At 37.6% G+C, this 20,631-nt stretch overlaps 1 protein-coding gene across 1 annotated transcript in view; it reads left to right on the top strand.

Moving 5' to 3' along the window:
- The window catches only part of INVS (inversin), an 89,786-nt gene that overhangs the window by 63,169 nt on the left and 5,986 nt on the right, over window positions 1-20,631 (top strand). Inside the window, exons 11-14 of the mRNA XM_042869477.1 lie at window positions 1,422-1,528; window positions 4,812-5,024; window positions 12,249-12,547; window positions 17,037-17,835. Coding sequence (XP_042725411.1) covers window positions 1,422-1,528; window positions 4,812-5,024; window positions 12,249-12,547; window positions 17,037-17,835 — 1,418 coding nt within the window. The remainder of the gene's footprint in view (window positions 1-1,421; window positions 1,529-4,811; window positions 5,025-12,248; window positions 12,548-17,036; window positions 17,836-20,631) is intronic.

The raw sequence follows: 20,631 nt of genomic DNA, 5'->3' as shown, positions 1-20,631 counted from the left end.
GGAGATGTATCCTGGCATAATTTTCCCTGTCTTCACTTCTAAACTCTTGAATGAAAAAATAATGGTGTAATATTCAGCATGAAATGGAGACACATCTTTTTCCTTTATCATTTTTGTCTTTGCCTTATCAAAGTGCGATCTTACGAGGAGTCATTTTAAGCATCTTATTTTTTAACTTGTATGGTTCCTTATTAACAATTGATATGGGAATGTGATTTTATAGTTTACAGTGTGTTTCTTCAGCATGTGTTAGCAAGATAGAACAAGAAAGATATTGCAAGTGAAATTGCAGAAGAACTTCTTCAATTATTTATCTGTATACAGCTCTTCTTGATGGGAAAAAAAAAAAGAACACCGGTTTGTTTAAATGTTCTTTTGTGTCATTTTTCAAACAGTAAGTGAAATTAGGAGCCAGGATAATTGTGCAACATATAACAGATTTCTTTGTTACTTGACATGATTTCTCTGAAGTCAATAGAACTCAAAGAGTCAAAATAGTTTCACACAAATTGATAAATTTTTCTCAAGGTATTCATTGTAGGGCATGAATAATTCTAGGTAATTGAGAAGTGTTATTTATTATGGGTTCTCCTGAGTACACTGCAAACATTTTCTAAATCTGCTACCAGCTTCACGTGGCATCAACTTGAACATAGGTGATGTCAGCTTCAGACCTCCTTATTTCACAGTTATTGCATCATAATCTTCAGCACTTGGAGTTCAAGATGATGCAGCTTGTTAGCACTGAACTCAGAACTTCTTTGTGTTGTTATGCGGTATCCAGTTTTCTAACTGTTTGTTAAATAGGGAGTTGAAAAAAGCAAGATGCAGATATAGGAAGTTCACTTCATTGAAATGAAGTGGAATGCCTGTGTGTTGTTGATATTAACAGACCTTTAAGTATTCACAGTGCAGCTACCAGCCAGGAGCTGGCTGTATAGGGTTCAGCTGCTGTAGTGAGTATTGTGGGCTGGAGTCATTCTGCGTTTGTCTGAGCTGATAAGCTTTCCTCAGACTTCATCAGAGTTTGATCTCCTTAATAATTCTCTGTCTTACTGCAGTATTTTGGACCAGCCTAGAAAACAGTCTGAATGACAAAAGTTGTTGAGAGCTTCTTCAGAGCAAGGGCAGCATAACTCCACAGAAATACACTCTAGAGCTAGTTTCCTAATGCTATTTTTCAGCTGCTTTAGATGGAAGAGCTCTAATGTTGTAATGTAGTTTAAAAAGAAAAAGATATCTGATTTCATTTTTAAGTGATGTACTCTTTTATTTTAACAAGGGAGTTGTTTTAGAAGAATCAATTTGTCCTTTGTGTCCAGAAAAGCATCAAGTTACACTATGATTTCCAACTGTTATTGTGGCATGATAGAGATTGGGAATAGTGTGATCATTTCTTTTTTTCCGTCTATTGTCTACAGGGAAGAACTGCTTTGCACTGGCTCTGTAATAATGGCTACCTTGATGCTATAAAGTTGCTGCTTGGTTTTGATGCTTTCCCTAATCATATGGAGAACAGTGAGGAAAGGTATTATGGTCTGAATGAGTCATTTTCTAATTTAGCAAAAATGCTACCTGTTGATTCAAATGTTTGTTGTTCAGATATTTTCACAGTGTCATGATTGTCCTCGTATGTAAAAGGAATGCTATAGCTTCAGGCTTCAGTGTGAGGAGCTTTTATAATGTGAAAAATCTCTTGTTTACATATGACACTGCAAGTTTAAACTTCAGCTTTTTGTACTTTTGAACACTGAGCTTCTGGACATTTCTGCAAGTATTTACTCATTCTACTCTGATTTGAAATATTAAGCATCTTTTTTATTTTGATGAAGTTGGCAATGGATATGTATGATGAAAAGATGAAAATGTTAGAGTAGTCTGGAGCTTCTCTTATTGGTAGGAATACAGTGAGAAGAAAGCAAATGGAAGAAATGCATTGTTACGTTTTAAAATAGTGATTACAAATTACTGGTGATTAACTGTATTCTAAAAGCCTGGGTTTGGGGGCTTTTTTTTTTTTGTCTTGTAATCATGAAGAGACAGTAAATTTACACCTCTTTTCTTTGTGTTTTATTGACACATAAATAATTTTTTTTTTAAAGTGATTTGAGTTACAGAGTTCAAATTAATCACCTGACCATGAAGATAATGAGTGTTAGCAGAAATTTATGATGTCTTTTCAGAATAGATAACCTCATTATAATCATAAATAAAATTATGATCAGTATGTCATGCAGATTTTGAGTATTTCTCAATTTTAAATAATTTAAATGCATTTAAGGCCCACATTTTAGACCTAAACTGGAGAGTCCTTTCCTTACCCCAGTTAATTGTTTTCTTTCCCCATCATTTCTCTTTCATTCTCTACACCAGCTACTCAGATCGCTCATGCTTTTGTGTTTATTCTCATTTTGAGCGAGAAACAAATGAAGGTGTTAAGTTGTTCCTAAGTAATGTCAATACTCTCTAGAAATTTTTTGTAGAAAATTAAGCGAACAGCTGTAGTTAAATTACTCCTAAGAAGTGAAATGAAAAGACAATATTTTGCTGGAAAAATGCCATTCTTACGTTGTAGAAATGGACTAATGATACTCAACTGTTAGGAAAATACCTTAGCTGTGATGTTACTGTAGTCATTCAGTTACTATCTATTTTGTTTACCTTTTGACATTAATGTGTGTTCGTATATATATGCCTTGGTTACTCTGGATATAACAAGCAGCATTCTGAATGGACACTGTTAAGCACCAGTCCATGTGCAGAAAAGAACAGATCTTCAATATTTCTGGATGAATCAGTCTGTAAATATAATTTTCCTAAAATATACGTGTTATATGGAAAACTTGTGCAATTGCCTCTTAGACATCTACAAAACTGTATTTTGTTGATAAAACCTTGTGTTATTATTAGGACAGTAGAAGTTTGGAAAATAGAAAAAAGTGTCAAGTGAATATTCTCAGAAGAGAGTAAAATGACCTTGTGGATATGGTTCATCTGTAATTGGATGTAAATGCTTTTTTACTGAATTACAGTTTCACAAAGTGGTATTTTTTTTTCCTGATATATCTATACAAGGGTGCTGTTCTTGCTCATGTAGAGTGCAATATGAGATACTAGTTCAAAATTCAAGCCCAGCACTTAAAACTTGTCAAAAGATGGAGCTAGAATTGCATCTAAGATTTTAAGTTGCCCAGTTGCTTGCAGATGAGTGACTAATTGTTGGTGTGAGGGGTAGTAGGTTTGCTGTTTTTTGCAGGATTTGATAATCCAGCTGTATGTCATGAGTGCATCAAGTAATGCTAAGTTAGCTGCTGCTTGACCACCTTCATGCTAGATTACATGTAACAGCTGTTGGGTGGTGTCTTCCGTGTGTGTTTTGCTATGAAGCCAGCTTGATTCAAAAGCTAACTGGTTTAAATAACCAATGGAAAAGAAAATCGTTAATAGGCTTTGGATTGACACAAGCAGTGGGTGGTTGTGGTAGTAATATACATAAGTAGCATGGGAGTGTCTGATTATACACACCCCTATTTGGATTTAAGTGTTTTGTTTTTTTTTTTTTGTATTTCTGAAGGTAGCTTGAGTGCGGTCAGATAATCCACATTTAAGAATATGACTGCAATCCATAATACAATGCATCGTTTTGGTACATGCATATTCACAGCATTAGGTTTACTTCAGTATCTCTTGTACATGTTAACTAAAATATTCAAAGGTAGCTCTACTTTAAAAATGACACTTTCTGAAATGAGGTTCTTTCTGAAGTATCCATTCTTGGGTTATCAAAAATCCGTAGCTATTTAAATGCTACCAACACACCTTGACATACAAATTTTCATGTTATGTCATTGTCTTTATTCCAGCAGACACTTCAGTTCAGATACTGTTAATCCTTCCATCAAATCATTGCTGTGTGGCAAGTCCAATTGTGCTCTTTCTGTCTGTTTTTCTTTGCTTACCAGCATTGTGTCCTTGCAAGTTACCATCAAGAAGAGCCCTAATTTTCTCAATCACATGCATTGACACTTACTGTTTGAAAGCCTTGCATTATATGGTCTTGATTATGGTTTGTGACTGATAATTCTCCACCACAGAATGTCTTTGCCTAATGCTTCAGTGTTGGAGAGGGGGGCAGGCACCTTTTGCACTTATCCAGTCAATGGAAATTTGGGGAATTTTTATCCAGAAATACTTAGGCAGGTTTGACGCTATTTCAAAGCAAAGGCATTTAATATTTTTATCACACATGTTGATTTGAAGGCAGGCTTGTCTAACGAGTACTTTTAAAAAAATGTTATCCATTAAAGTAGGTTGAATAGTGTTCCTTGGTCAGCTACACTGTCCTCAGCCTCAGTCGTTGTAGAAGCTAAGCTAGACGTGACAGTAAATTCTCAGAACTTAAATGGATACGTAAATAACGCAAAGTATGTTTTGTTTTGCCTTTTACTTAGATAGTATCTCAACATATGAACTTTACTAACTTCTTTGTTTGCTTAAAACAGTTAATAATAATAACCTGGGTGAGACTTCGGACTACTGCACTTAGTGTTGTTTGACCCCCTCTATGTTAGGCAATTAAAATAAGCTTTGAACATGATCAGGGTGGGTACCATGAGCAAGACAGGAGAATAATATTTAAAATAAGAGCAGTGGTCTTCTGAAAACAGTACTTCAGCAATTTTCAGTCTAGAAGTTGCCTTATTACAAAATCAACACGAATCTCATAACGCCAATGCACATTATGATTAGGAATCCAATTCATTGTTAATTATTGTCTGTTTTTTTTGTTTGTTTGTTTTCTTTTTTTTAAGATACACTCCACTTGATTATGCCTTGCTTGGTGAACACCATGAAGTGATTCAGTTCATGTTAGAACATGGAGCTCTCTCTATAGCTGCCATACAGGACATTGCTGCTTTCAAAATTCAGGCTGTTTATAAAGGATATAAAGTTAGAAAGGCTTTTCAAGAGAGGAAGAATCTTTTAATGAAACATGAACAACTGAGAAAAGATGCTGCTGCCAAGTAAGTCTGAAACTCAAAATCTATTCTAGCAAATAGACATTTGCCATAAGTTTCTATATGCATGTGCGTGATTTTATCTGTTACTGATCATCACTTATTGTTCTTATTGTAAGATTCATGAAACTTGCAAGCATCTAATGGAATTTTTTTTTTCATAATGCTACATATGAAAACCGTTTTCCAGATAATCCCACATTAAATAGCAATCCTTATATAATGTGCATGAACAAGGCAAAAATACTAAAGAGTGGAAAACCAGCATATTAGCATCATTAATCTTTAAATGATAATAAGTTTTGGAAAACATTTATCACTCTGGAGTAATGAAAATAATCATTGGCTTCACGAGTCTTTGATAAAAGTTTTGAAAATAAATTAATAAGTAGATGAAGAAGATAAATTAGATACTTGGAAAGCCTGATTAAATAAGGCTTAACTGTTTCATGTGGGAGGCTGAGCTTTTCTAGAAAACTGAACTCCTTCCAGATTTTATTTGCAACTTCTGTCTTGGCAGTATAATACACTCCAGTGAGATTTTCTGCACTTGAATTAGACTGTTATCGTGAAATCATTATATTAGATTATAAATAACTACCATATGCAATTCAGATAGTTGCTTTTAAGATGTGTCAGTTCTTATTGAACTGGAGTAGCAAAAGGACAAAATTCTAAAATGCAGAAAAACGTAAATGACCATCAAAATATTCTGATAGGTTAATCTTTATCCTTAAAATTCACCATATAAAAAGAACAAATTAGCACACAGGTTCTCTTAAAGAGATTTGATTCTGGAATAAAAGTATGAATCAGAAAATATTTGTAGTAATTTTGGTGTAATATTTCTACAAAATATTCATAGTATTTTATAAAGAGAGTTCATATTAATGGATAGACACTAATCATTGAACACAGGATTTTTTCTTACTTCTGTGTATCTTAGACAAAATCAGCTGCAGAGTGCTATGTTTCAAATTAATTAGCTTGGTGCTCTGTATATATGGCCAATCTGACCTTCTTTGGGTTTGAGTGCTGCTACAATATTGGTTACAGCTGATTAATGCCCATTAAGAATCCAAGCTAGAACTACTAGTTAACTAATCTCTTGCTCACATCTTTAGATCCTGAAGTTGTAACTTGCAGCCCTCCTACTATTGCATTTTCTGAAGTCAGTATAAGTCAGAAGTTTGGAGAATCTGTCTTTGAAAATATCCTTAATATCTTATGTATTTCTTCAATTTTGAGAACTCTGCTTCTTGCTGTGTGATCACAGCTGACTTTACCAAGTTGGAGTAGTTTTACTCTCTGCGATGACAGTCATTTTTAGAAGTATCTGTGATACCCCATCCGACACATTAAACAAGAAGGGTTTGCCTGATGGAAATTTGGGAATTTTTTGTCATTGTTTCCCTTCGTGAGTTTCTAATGTACTTTCTGAAGCTTACTAAGCTGTTGTTGATTTGTTTGAAAAGAATAGAAATAAAGTTTGTGTACCAAATACCATAAAAACAGAATTAAAATATAATTGGAGTGTACAAGCAAATCAAGTTGTCACATAACAAATCTTATTTAATTGCAATTTTATGATCTGTAATAAACTGGAGGGGATATTATGTTGTCATCATTCTGCATACCCATCTGTGCATTCCACAGTTAAACTTGGCCAGGGCGTTGTTACATACAAACAAATAATATCCCTATTCATGTTTAAAAATCTGCTCTCCAGATAAAAGTAGACATTATGTGCAAATCCAGAATGATGGTGAATGCCTAGATTGAAAAAAAAACAACACAACAACCCACAAAACAAAACCAACAAAAAATAGCCTGCTTCAGAGACGTACTGCATGGCTAAGCAGAGAAGCTATGACAGAATTTAGATGTAAAAAGGCAGTATGCCAGAGGTGCAGCCAAGGACAATCTACAAAGGAGGAGCTTAGCATCACTTGAGTACATAGGTATGGCATCAGGAAAGATGAAACTCAAAGTTGAGATTAAAAGGAATAGCCCAGACAAAGAGCTGAGCTTCTGCCTTTACAGTGATAGTAAGAGGCTTAGCAAGGAGAATGTGGGCCCATTGCTGAATGGCATGTGTGATTTGGTGAGAGCAGGCACAGAGGAGGTGGAGATGCTCAGTGCCTTCTTGTCTGCAGTCTTCCCCAAGGTCTCCCAAGACCCCTGTGCTTAGAGAATGGTTCAAGAAGGAGGAGAGCTGCCAGAAATGAATAGGGACTAAGTCAGGGATTGCTTAAGAGAACTCAACCTAGACAAGTCCATGAGACCAGATGAGCTACATTTAAGTGTGCTGAGAGAGCTGACTGGTGTTCTTAAAAGACCACTATCAAGCATCTTGGAAAGGTCACAGAAATCAGGAAAATTTCCGCAGTGATGGGAAGAAAGTAAACGTATGGAATTTCTACAAGAGCCAGAAGAACAATCTGGGGAACTACTTGGCCTCACTTTAGTCCCTAGGAAATAAGTAATAGACAGAAGCTGAGATGATGAGATTTTGACAAAATATGGACTAAGTTTTTCATCATAAGTCAAGCATTTCATCAACAGTCAAGCACTGGAACAGGTTGCTCGAAGAGAGGATGCAGTTTCCATTCTTAAAGATTTTCAAGATCTGACTGCATACATCTCTGAAGATCCTCATCTTACCTCCCAGCTGGCCTTTATTTGAGCAGAATGTTGGTCTTCATGTTTCTTGAGATCCCTTCCAACATGTATTCCATACTGTATGGAGAACTTGCCAGGAGTGAAACATTGCTTCGGCAGAGTAGCACAGAAGTGATCTAGGAAGGACATATTTCAAAACCACAAATTTCAGTCTACATAGGGGTAAGATGTTGGACTTTTTAACCTTTTTCAGAAAGAGGCTTTTGTTTTAGAAAACAGTCTTAGAGTTTGTCTTTAATTAGAGAAGAGTTTAGTCGTATGAAGTCATACAGTTTAGTCATAAAGAGTTTAAATCATATTCAGAAGAAACCATTTCCAGCATATTGAGGTCTGAAAGAACTTCAGAATTCATTCATCACTTGTTCATCTTCCTTCTGAATTTCTCAGAATAAGTTCCTGAACTTTTACTTCTCTATTTTAACAAAGACTTCTGGATTTGATTCCGGCCACTTGGTAGCAACTGCTTGAGACTAAGAATATGAATAGGAACTTGGATGAAAGTGAAAAAGAGTAAATAAGTCATATATAAGAAGAGAAGAGCATCAAGAAAATGAAACAGTCAATTCAGTAGCTTTCAGTAAAATGAGAAGAATTTTCCAAGGGGCAAGAGTGTGCAAGCAGATTGCGATTCATCAGAAAACTGGAGGCAAGGCTGCATGCTGGGCAAAGAGAGAAAATAATGAGCTTTTCAGCAACCTGAGAAGGGAAAGCACATACTGGAAAGTTAATGCCATTGCTGAAGAAGAGGGATGGAGATAACATACAGTGATACAATTAAAGTGAAACACAAAAGAAGAGCAACTAGTAAGAGATGTGGTATATCACAAGAAATGATTGTAAGCACAGTAAAAGGAGGAAAAAAGAAAGTATTGATCCATAGGTGATACTCAAAAGACTGAAGTGTTTGTTTTGCTTGTTTCGGTCTTCATTAGATGTCAAATGATGTTCAATAGCAGATGAAATTCACACTAGAAACAGAAGGCAGAGAAGCAGGCTAAAATACTAAAAGAACAGTTTAGAGGGTAAGTGGATGAATTAGATGATTTCAGATCATTTTAGCCTGATAAAGTTCATCCTGTGCTATTTAGGAAACTGAAGCTGAAATAATCTTAAAATTGTTGCCTTTAAAATCTGTGTGGGACTTGCTGGGCTACAGTATCTGTGAGATTAGCAGAATGCCTGCTTTGTCAAAGAGCGAAAGAATCGCAGGATTATCAAGATTGGAATGGAACTCTTCAGATCATATATTCTATCCCCTCCCCTGTTCAAACAGAGTCAGCTAGCCCAGGTTGCCCCAGGACCTGTCCTGTCTGGTTTTTAATACCTCTGCAAACAAAGGCTCCACAGTCTCTCTGGGCAATCTGTTCCCTGAATCTTGTCTTCTCCAGGCTGAGCACTCCCTACTCTCTCAGCTTCTTCTCATGAAAGATGTTTCAGTCCCTTGAGCGTCTCTGCGTTCTTTTCCAGGACTCATTTCAGTAACTCCATACCTTTCTTATACGGGAATTAAGTAATTGTGTTATTTCTGTGTGTCAGAAACATCACAAAACAAAAATTAATAGCAGTCTTGACTTTGCTAAAACAAATTGTATCGATTCAATGAGATTTCCTTTTGTACCAATAATAACAAATTTTGTGGCCATGGAGAAATAGTAGCTGCCGTTAAAATTTGCCTGAAGTTTTCATACATTTCGTTAGTAAATCAGGGCAATGTAACTTGAATTAAACCTTGTCTATGTGGTGAAAAACTGCTTAGAAGAACATATGCAGTGTAGTTCATAATGGTTCAACCTTAAACTGGAAGTATATATTGATTAGAATCTCATACAGTGCAGTATTTTAACTTAGGAATTAAAATGCTAGATTTGTAAGTAGTACCAAGATGCAGAAGACTGCAAATATGCTGAATTCTAATTTAGAATGTGTTAATGTAGATGAGAAATAACTGAGTGAACAATAGGAGGTCAGGTAAGGACAAATGCACAGCTCTACACATTGTTTTTAAAACACACGAGACCATGTTAACAAGAGACAGCTATTTATACAACAGGAAATATAACTCCTTGGTCAAGATAAAGCCTCAACTGTGGTAGAATCACAGCTGATGATGTATATCTGCAGTTGTGTTTTTTAAAGTAACAACTTGTGCAAGGATAACTCTATCCGTATGTTCTCTGGGCATATTGACATGCTCTAAACTTAAAATGTCCTCCACAGAGTAGATAGATCAAAGCATTGTTAACAGAATGGAAATGATTGAATTCATTTTAGCAGAATTAAAAAATCAAAGCATCTCTGTGTCTTCACAAATGCTTAAGGCTGAAACTGTTCCTTTGCAGATGCCAAAACCTTAATTTCTGCTCTATCACTTTTTGCAATGCAATACAAATTTATGACTCCTAAGGACAGAATTCTGTTGCAATTAATGTGGACAATTTTAGTATATTATCACTGTAGCTGTAGTTGTCTAACTTTAGAGTCCAAGTTTGGATCCTGATGAGTTACTGGACCTTCCTGAGAATAAATGAGATCTGTGAAGTTAGAAACTTGTGTGCTTCCCTTACCTGCTAATGAAACCTAGTCTCTTAACTTAGGCAATAATAAAACCTGATTTTTTTATTTTTTTTTTTAATAATATATTTTACTGTAAAACAAACTGAATTTTTCATTAACTAAAGCACACCCTGTGGGGAGGTTTGTAAGTATTCAGATAACTATTAATCAGCTAAGCTCAATGTTGATGAGCATGGTGGTCTATGAGTTGGGAGGTTTGAAATCCCTTCCTTTTATTATTTCATCAGTTTCATCTGAAAAATTAGCACCCCTTAAAAAAAAACAACAAACAACCTTTTACTTCTCGATTTCTGTTCTGTGGCATTCCAATAACTTTACGACTGGTTTGTTGCTGATGCTGTTTTGAGTTAATCTGCTATTCCCAGAGTGCGGGCCACTCTGGCTTCCTTCTGTATCGCAGCCTTGGCTCACATTTTCTGTCACCCTAAATGGAGGGTACTGGTAATAGATGGCTTGGTTGTTGTGAGGAAAACAAAAATGGCTGTTTTGTGAATACTAAGATCTGATTTATCAGATCTAATGGCAATGAGATCCATACTGTACACAAGGCAGACATCCCCACATGGCCTATTTGCGGAATGCCGATATTATTTGAAACTAACCGCTTTTTTCTGTGCCGTGGGGAATACTGAACCTCAGACTGCCAGGAGTGTATTTTTCAGATCAATTAACAGCTTTTCAGGTACAAAGTTCAATCAGTTTCTTCTGCAGCGAGAACTTGATAAGATAGTACTGACAGATAAAGTTAAGGCTTCTCCCTGGCATATCACACTGAAATGACATACACTGGCATTGATACGACTCACAGGAACTGAGGATGGCATGCTGCATAACTAACCTGTCATATGCTGTGCTGTGAGCTAATGTGTCAATAGTCTGCAAACTGTGTTGTAGCATTGGAAGCAAGTTAAAATATCAGGCAGCTACATGATACGACATTTACCAGCTGTCTGTTCCAACAGGAAAAGTGTCACTTCATCTTATAACCAGTGCTTAATTTATAAAAACAAGTTCAGTGGTAGGTAGATATGTAGTGCTTGCTGCCTGTTATTGGGTTTATTCTGCTTTGCAGGAAAAAGATTGAAAAAGCTAAAGTGTAATGACGTTCCATTGCATTTCAAAATAGGCTGCAAAACATTATTGAACAGATGTGCCTTTCCCATCCTTGTCCAAAATCCTTTTTTATATCTACACTATTTAAGAGATACGTGACTACTTTCATTTTTGGGAACCAAACACCACAGTTGTGAGGGTAAAATATCTGCACAAAATTTTTTAATTCGCTTCTCATATTTTCCGTATTTATCATTTGTGTAGCATACAATCCATTTGTGTAAAATAAGCTCTTTAATTATGTATCAATGATAAACATACAACAGCAAGTTAATAACATACCTAGTTTGAGTTGGTTTGTAATTGTATTGAGTACAACATAGAATCAATACGGATGACAAGTCCTCTATGAAATGTTCTGACTTTCAGATAAATACAGTTCATTGCATTTCTACCTGTGTTAGAGCGTGGTTCATTACTAATTCAAACCATCCTTATTAGCATCATGTTTCTTGTCTTTGGATGGCTTTTTCAAGTATTTTTGTTGGTATTCTTTTCTGTGGTTTAAAATAAAAGAGGATCTGCTTTTCTCTTTAAAAAAATCAAAAGGATCTCTTTTTTTCTAACAAAAACCAAATTTACGTCATTTTAAACTAGGGAGTGTTTTAAATTTCAACTGCTGCAAAACGAACAAGAAACTGCCTACTAAGGACTTAACCTTCATTAAACTCAAGCTAAAAGTCAGTTGCTATTTTGGATCAAGCTAAGACACTTCCGTGTAACCAATAACCATTTCTCACAAAAAAGACACAGCATTTCATTGTGGCTGTGTCAGGTTTCTGGAGATGATTGTCTACAAGTTAGGTATGTGCTCCCAAGATTTTGTCTTTGAAATTCTTATGGTCTTTACTATAATTACAGGAAACGTGAAGAAGAAAGTAAAAGAAAAGAAGCCAGCCTACAGAAAGGAATGCAGAATGTAGAGCAAAATAAGTTTCGAGTACAACCGAGCGCAGCAGATCGAGAGACTTCCAGCACATTGCAGTTATCTAATAAACAAATTGATCTACAGAATAAGAGACCTCTCTCTGTCAAGGCTTCTCAAATTCAACTAGGGAGAAACAGTAGAGGTTCCCCTAAGGCTTGTCGCAGCAAAGGGTCACCAAAGGAGAGCTGCCTGTCTTCAGAGCCACAGAGTGAAGGTCATAACATCAGGCAAGGTTTGTAATCATTGATAGTTGGTGTGATAGTTGTGTGTCTTTTTTGAATGTGTCTGGGGAGGTTTTGTGTGTAGAACATGTTTTACTCTTTTGTATTAATTGTTCTTTCATTATTTAAACAATTTATATAGGATGAAGCTAGGCATGGATTCTTTTTTTTGCATGTGTTCAGTCATGTTGGGTAGTCAGAGACATCGGTATGCACAGTGACTGTAACAGTACCTAAAATACATGAGAATGGGATGTCAGGAGATGTTCTGGCTATTAGCCACATTGTTTAGGAAAAAAGAGAGCAAAGATATTTGATGTATCTGTAGGATTCTTGAAGGATTCTTAATAGAGAATTGTAACTCATTTAAAAACAGATGAGGGTAGAATTTCTTCAAAGGCAGATCTCTAGTGTACAGAAGGCAGCTTCGTTCTCCATGGCAGATTTCTCCTATGATTTGCCTCCAGAGTTGTCTTTTTGAGAGCGTACTAGGATATTTTTTGAGAAATGAAGCTGTTCATTGAAGTGTGTCTGACTTCCTTATGTTACTTTATTTGCCCTGGTACAGTACACTCTTTTACTATTTCTATAAATACATCCTCACTTTATGATAATTTCTTGACCATATCTGTATTAGTTTCACAAGATACACACTTTAGCAATATTTCAATCAGTTCTGACTGCAACCAGTTATAGCAAAATTGGCCATGTTAAAGCATCTCTGCTGTCATTAGAAGTAAAAGTTGGATAAGTTGTTTGTTTAAGCTAAGCTGCAGGAACTCCTTTTCAGGCATAAAATTACTGCTACTTGGAATTTCACTGTAATCCAAAGGAAAAGAAAGTCAAAGAGCTTTTCTTGGATTTATTTTCCTTTTACATGGAAATGTCTTGATGAACAGAACACTTGTCTGTGTTGTAATAAAGGCAGACATCTATCTTATCCTAATATATTCTTTAAGAACTTTAAATGTCATTATTATGATAAACATGATAGAGATGTTAAAAATGCTAGCAAGCTTTATCCGTGTACATATGAAACAACAACGTAGTAAAACCAGATTTGCAAAGGAAAACACTTGAAATTAGGAGTAATCGGAAATGGTGGTTACCAAAGAAAAATGAATAGTTATAATGGACATATAATGAGGAGAAACTGATAGCTGAGGAGATGAAACAGGAGAAGGAAAGGGTTCTGGAGGGTTAGAGTGAGGGGAAAAGAGAAAAAGAAAGATGGAGAAATTATAAAGGAAGAACGAACAGCTTTTTCTTTTATTGACTCCAATATCCATTCTTTGCTGAAATTTTCCATTGCTTTTACCAATGGAAACTACGTTTCATCAGTCAGACTCCCAGCATTTATTGGAACAAATACAGTGCTGGAGTGAAGTGATGGCCTGAAGGTAGAAGAAGTATGTAGGATACATGGAGTATAAGGTCAAAGAGACTTCAGAGATCAGGATAGAACTTGCCAAATCTCCTGCATAGGATTCTTACAGTGTTACTTACGTTTGAAAAAAGCACATTTGTGTTCAGCTGTATACATGACTTTTCCCATATACCTGGGGAGTTCAAACCAGCAGTAAATGCCAGTAGCTCATAGCTTGAACTTTTGCCTTAAAGGCTTCCCTGAGGTTGGAGATTTCCTGAAGCAGCTATGCCAGAATAATTTTTCCATGTTGATGATTTATAAGTAAATTTTTAACTAACATGGGCCATTGTCTGGAGATTTTCTGGTTTTATTCATTTATTTATTTATTCTTATATATATATATAAAAGAAGAATATAATTTCTCCAGAGGTAGAGTTACGATTTTCTTCACCATTTTACATTGTCTTCCCTGTGACAATGTGGAGCACAATGAGAACAGAAATCTTGACACAAGGTTCTTCTGAAAACGCATGGTAACGTGTCTACTTATGCAGTGAGAACAGGTTCAGGTTATAAAGAAAGCTCCTTCAGAGTCCAGTCAAAAATGTCTGTGTTTGAAATGGAGTGCTGTGCTGTGTTTACTCGAATCTGGTTACTCATTGATGCCAGTGAAGTTGATGCGGTACGAATCGACTCATGAAGTTTTTTACCCGCTTTTCATGAGGTGTCACAGTCAATCCTCATGTGGTAAAAAAAACTTCAATGGACTTCACTGGAAATTTTAGTGGAATTAAATATAAACTTAGATCCCGTGGGCTGGCACTTTGGAAAGCTCTTCAACAGCTGAAGCTAAATGTTTTACGCTTACTCACAGAATGTGAAAGCTGTAGTTTAGCTGGTGGCTCTGTTCTGATCCATTCTCCTCTCCATTCTGAAATCTTTCCTATGTGCGTTATCTCATTTGCAGCTGCAGTTTCCTTAATTGTAAGTAATTTTTCTAGCTCTGTGCTCAACACTGTTTCTTTGCATCTATGAAAGTTTATTTCAACCTCAGAAGGTGATCTAGAATTCTTAAATGATCTTCTCATCTCACTTCTACAGTGAGCCAGTTGTTCAGACTGGGAAGTTTTGCACACACTTCTTTAATGACTTACATGTTCTAGGGATGAAATAAAAGTGAGAATTCTACATCCCACATTTACAAATCAGGTAGCAATTTTGGGTGAGTTAAGAATGACAAAGGCTGCGTTCTTTTTTCCTCACAACTGTAAAGACTGACTTTTTGAAAGATCAAAACAGTTCTGTGACAGTGCTGGAAATTTCATACACGTGAACTGAATGTCAGCCCTTTACTGATGTATTGATTGTTGTATTGATGTATTGTACTGACAGTATTGATGGTACTGGTAATTTTGTACTTGGCTTCATTGGGAGTGGAATTATGCCCTAAGAAATTTTGTTGTTAAAAGGCACTTTTTTCAAATTGTAGCAGCACATTTTTTAAATCATCTCATCCACTGTTGTAGTGAGAGAGGGGGAATTTACTTCTGCACTCTGGAAGTTGAGGAAAAAACAGGATTAAATGAGGTAATAATTGCTTGAACAAATAATAGATTAAAACAGATCATACAGTAGTGTTTTTCTCCCTGTCTTACAACATATACAGGGCTATATGACAATCTTTATATAAGTTAGAATAGCCTCTCTGGCCATACAGTCCTGTCACCATGATAAATCTTCCCTGTCAGAGGCATCAATTATAATAATCGTGAATTCCTTCTGTATAAACTGTTATTCTGCCACATTCAGCTACCCAGACAAGAGAGTGTACTGAAAAGGTGTTAAAGTGAGGATAAGTATAGCATGGTTTTACCAGGTTTTGTTTAATCCAGGCATTTACACTCTAGTCTGGCTGCCACATCATTCTCACAAGAGTGTTTGGAAGCAATAATCATACCTGATTAACTTTCCTATTGTGGCCTTGGAAACTGGGAAAAGTCGTCTTGCAATAAGGGAAAAATGGGAAGGACTTCAAAGTTTCATTTAGGAAATCAAGGGAAGTAATGACAGCCAAGCCCTCAGGATTTCCTGAGTCAGTTACATTGTCATGGTGTGCTGGGATACAAGGTGGATAGAGCAGAAGGTCAGCAAATAAGCTGGAAACAATGACAGTCTGTTAGGGTGTTGTCACTGGAACTAGCAGGTGTGTTACTGCAGCTGCATTCTTTTGCCATGTGGTGAGCTTATATCTGTGGAAAAGACCACTTTATTCAGGAAGGTAAATTCCTCTTTGAACTTTGTTAGGTATCTAATTCAAATTTGGTGCAAGAGAGAGAGACATGTAGAACGGTACGCAAGAAGTTTGAGATGTTAATCAGGTAATGATTACTTGCAGCCCGGAAGGCCAACTGTGTTCTGGGCTGCCTTAAAAAAGGGATGGCCAGCAGGTGATTGTCCCCCTCTGCTCAGCTCTTGTGAGGCCCCATCTGCAGCACTGCGTCCAGCCCTGGGGCTCCCAGTACAGAAGGGACACGGAGCTCTTGGAGCGGGTCCAGAGGAGGGCCACTAAGATCATCAGAGGGCTGGAGCACCTCTCCTATGAGGAAAGGGTGAGGGAACTGGGCTTGTTTAGCTTGGAGAAGAGAAGGCTCCTGTTTGAAGGCTCCGGTACTTAAAGGGAGCCTACAAACAGGAGGAGGAATTGCTGTTTATGAGGGTAGATCATGATAGGACAAGGGGAAATGGCTTTAAACTGAGACAGGGGAGGTTTGGGTTAGATATTAGGAGGAAGTTTTTCACTCAGAGGGTGGTGACGCACCGGAACAGGTTGCCCAAGGAGGTTGTGGATGCCCCATCCCTGGAGGCATTCAAAACCAGGCTGGATGTGGCTCTGGGCAGCCTGGTCTGCTGGTTGGCAACCCTGCACATAGCAGGGGGTTGAAACTCAATGATCACTGTGGCCCTTTTCAACCCAGGCCATCCTATGATTCTATTACCTTTCCTGATTCTTCCTGCTACTACTTTTTTTTTTCAAGTGTGCCTCAAAGGTGCATGAGCAAAAGAATATTAGAATAATAAACTGTTTTGCTGGATCAGAGACTGAATGTTTGTTTCCATTTCTCTGTTTAAAGAATTATTGAGAAAGCACATCAAAAGCAAGCCAAGTTGTGTCCATTTCCATTGCGGCAAAGCAAAAGAGGTAATGAAAATTGAAGCAAAACATCAGGTTGCAGCTGCTACAGAACTGAATGGAGAAAAGCACAAAGAGCACGCTTTGGAGGCAAATGGTGCTCGTGGTAACAGAAGGCATGCTTCTGCTTGTGGGACTGCTGGTGCTGGGGAAAAAACAAGAGATCAAAGTCAGTCTTCATCTGGTAACAGGGGCCACTGTGAAGGAACTTCAGTGGTCATGTGCAATGTCAGTTGTGCTGGTGGAATTGCAAGAAATTCAAAGCGGTGTGAAGCCGTTCCAAAAGGCAAAAGGCATCAGCAGAAATCCAGACATAAAGAGGTGAATGATGAGAGATGTTCACCGGCTGGCTCAAGTAGACCAGGGAGTGCCAAAGCAGTATTTGTAAACACCAGAAATGCCGCTGTTAGTGCCATAGGAGATGCTGACAATGTGGGAAATAACGAATTAGTAAAAAAGACCTCCCCATTATTGTCTACTGAGACCGAATCTACAGGAACTGGGCCAAGAAATCCAGCAGTGTGTTCTGCTCCTGATGACAGTTTGAACTTGGAAAAAACAGGTGAAGTCGGATCCAGGAACGCAGATGACCAACTATGTTCTGTTGCGTGGCAAAGTACAAATATTGAACTGATCCCTTTAGAGATTCGGATGCAAATCATAGAAAAAGAAAGAACAAGAAAAGAGCTATTTCGGAAAAAAAACTACGCTGCTACAGTTATACAGAGGACATGGAGAAGGTAAGGCTACTATTTCAGTAGCTAGAGATGAGATACACTTAGATGTGGACTGCGGTGTACATCAGCAGCGTGCTTTATTTGGTCCCTTTGCTTATAGCAGTAACTGTGATAAATCAGGAATGTAATAATCTTTCACCCACCAGATGGAAGTATGCTCCAGTTGCCTAGACTGACATCAGTGAGTTCATAAAAAGAACACAGTGATGACTTTCAGTAATTGGTGAAGTTATTAAACTTCTGTTCCAAGCATTCTTTATAGAGTGCTGATCAACACTCACCTGAGGCCAGAGTTACTGCACTCATGCTCAGTAGCAAACATGTAGGAATGTAATTTTCTTCCAGCAGTTTTTTGTTACTGGATCCTCCACCGTCATTTACTGGAACACCTGAAATTGTGTTGTATTGTATTCTAACCTAATGGCTCAAGCAAGTTTGTTTGCTCCAGCTTTCTGACTCATCGATCTAAGTATTGCTCATTACAGTACAGTCATATTCCAGCTTATCTCTTCATTGTTGTTGATATGTAAAAGTGCAGTTGACTTTTCTAAGTATATTCCTATTCCAGTGGAAAGCTGACATTTTGGAGAATGCTATTTTTAATTCATTTTTGAGCCTTGTGTGTGAAAATTATGACTTTTTTGTACAATAGCACTGTACATAGCACTTCTGTTCTCCTGCAATCTTTGGTCTCCAGTTGCTATTTATGACACACTCCTTATACCTACACTCAACTGCAAAGCAATCCCTTTTTCTTCCCCAGTAATCCAGTACTCCTGCCATCACCCTCAAATTTTCCATCCATTGTTTTTTGACTTCTTTTCTAATTGGGAGCCTGAATTCTTGTCTTGTTTTCAGATCCATTGAGATCCCAGAAGCTGAATTAAGTCAGGAGTAGATGAGGGGAGCACATCCATTCATGATACTGTTGCTTCTGGTGATTACGCTGTTCTCAGTTGACAGCAAATTGCAATCCTTCTAAAGCATGGTGCATGGTACAGCTTTCAGTTGGAGAGTTCCCCACACACCATGTAGCTCATCACAGTTACTAAGTAGGTACCCAGTGTATGGCTGTGGGTCCCACTAAGTCCTGCGTGTCATTTGAGTCGAGGCTTGCACTGGTAAAAAGCACACACGTGTAGACAGCAAGAGAACTGCGCATCAGTACAGAAATATGTTGATGTTGTAGTATGTGCTTGAGGTCTAGCATTTCTCTACTTCGGATTAAATTGCTTTGTCTCTGCAAGTTTTACAGTGATAATTTTCTTACTGAGAATGTTATTGAAAGCTGTTGTGAGCTGCAACACAATGGCCCTGGTCTACTAAAGCATACTTAACTTTCCTTTCTTGGGAAGACGTTTCAATTCCCACAGTCCACAAACTTTGTAAGTGTAGCCCTCAGAAGTGTGTTCCAAGGTGTATGCCTTGCCAAAGGTTAATTGCTCATCCTGCTCACTGAGGCTTGCAGATCCTGTGTCTGCCTCGCTCTCATCTGGGGCACTGGGGCCACTGCTGTCCTTCGTGGTCCACAGTGAATTGACAGAAACTGGCAATAAGCTGGTACTGTTGGTCTCCTGCTGGAGATGAGTGTTTCCAATCCATTATTGCTGCATGTGTACCTTACCAGCAGCATTTCAAAGCTTGAGCCCCTGTAACAGCGTACCTGAATAGCACTTACCTTTCTGCATGTGCATTCCACATTTATGTGCAGTAGTTTTGCTGAAGAAGTGTTGTCTATTTTGTTAGGGCACCAGAAGGATTAATTGATAGAGCATTAAACTTGGTGCTCTTCTGTCTTTTCTTAGTAGAATCAGAACAGTTTATTATAGGAGGAGCTTAATTAAAAAATAATAATAATAATAAAAATGCACACACACTGAAGATATCTGCCTACATCTGTATTTCAGAGCCTCAGATTTGTTTTCTTGTTGCTCAGAACTACCAGAAAACTACAAACAACAAATCCCAGCTGGGTGCAAAGGTGGAGGCCTGTGTGTGCTTCATTTTATGCATCAGTGAATGTTTCTGGCAGTTAATTACGGAATTCCACCAGAACAGCTTACTGTTCTTTTCTGCTCACGTCTAAAACAGTCCCCACTTGTTTTTCCTGCAGGGGGGTTCACCAGGCCCATCCTTAGCAGAAGTTATGCTGGCAAGGCGCAGACATTGTCATGCTCCCCTCACTTGCTTTTACTCCACTGAAGAGTTCAAAGAGACGTGTTATCTACCCAAACAGAATCCTTTTTCTTCTGTCTTTTAATGGTGCTCCTGTTCTGAAGCCATGCAGTGCTTTACTTCTTGTAGGCGCTGCAGATGTTACTGCTTGATGCGGTTGCTCCCCATGTTTGTTACGTACTTCAGTGAGCTGTGGAACAGCATGTCTGAATCCTAAGCTCCACTACATTAAGATTAAATACATTTTTCTCACACAGCAAATTTCAGAGAGGTAATTTACCAAGCTGACTGAAAGTCTGAAACGGGTGGAGCTGTAACTGAGCATCTCATCACATCCCTCTGGCTCTGTTGTACTTCTGTGCAGTGATTTCCCATACACGGCTGCTGTGTTGTTGGAATTCCGTACCTCACTGGCTTATAACATGTTTAAACAGTTGTGTCTGGCTGTGTTGCCTGTTATTTTAGTTCAGAACTTGTTGCAGTTGGAGCAGCAGAAGAGATTCACTTCTTTTCTCCTTCCCTTTACCAGTGGGGGATGGCACTCAATATGTTTTTGTCCATTACCAAACACTTGTAATGAATATTTTACAGGCGTTACTCAATATTCATTTATGACAGGTTTGT

This window comes from Lagopus leucura, unplaced genomic scaffold (assembly GCF_019238085.1).
Source record: "Lagopus leucura isolate 7727_CA_CO unplaced genomic scaffold, USGS_WTPT01 Super-Scaffold_100002, whole genome shotgun sequence".
NCBI lineage: Eukaryota > Metazoa > Chordata > Aves > Galliformes > Phasianidae > Lagopus > Lagopus leucura.
The sequence above is the reverse complement of the archived record's forward strand: the minus strand, read 5'-3'. Positions and strand labels throughout refer to the sequence as shown.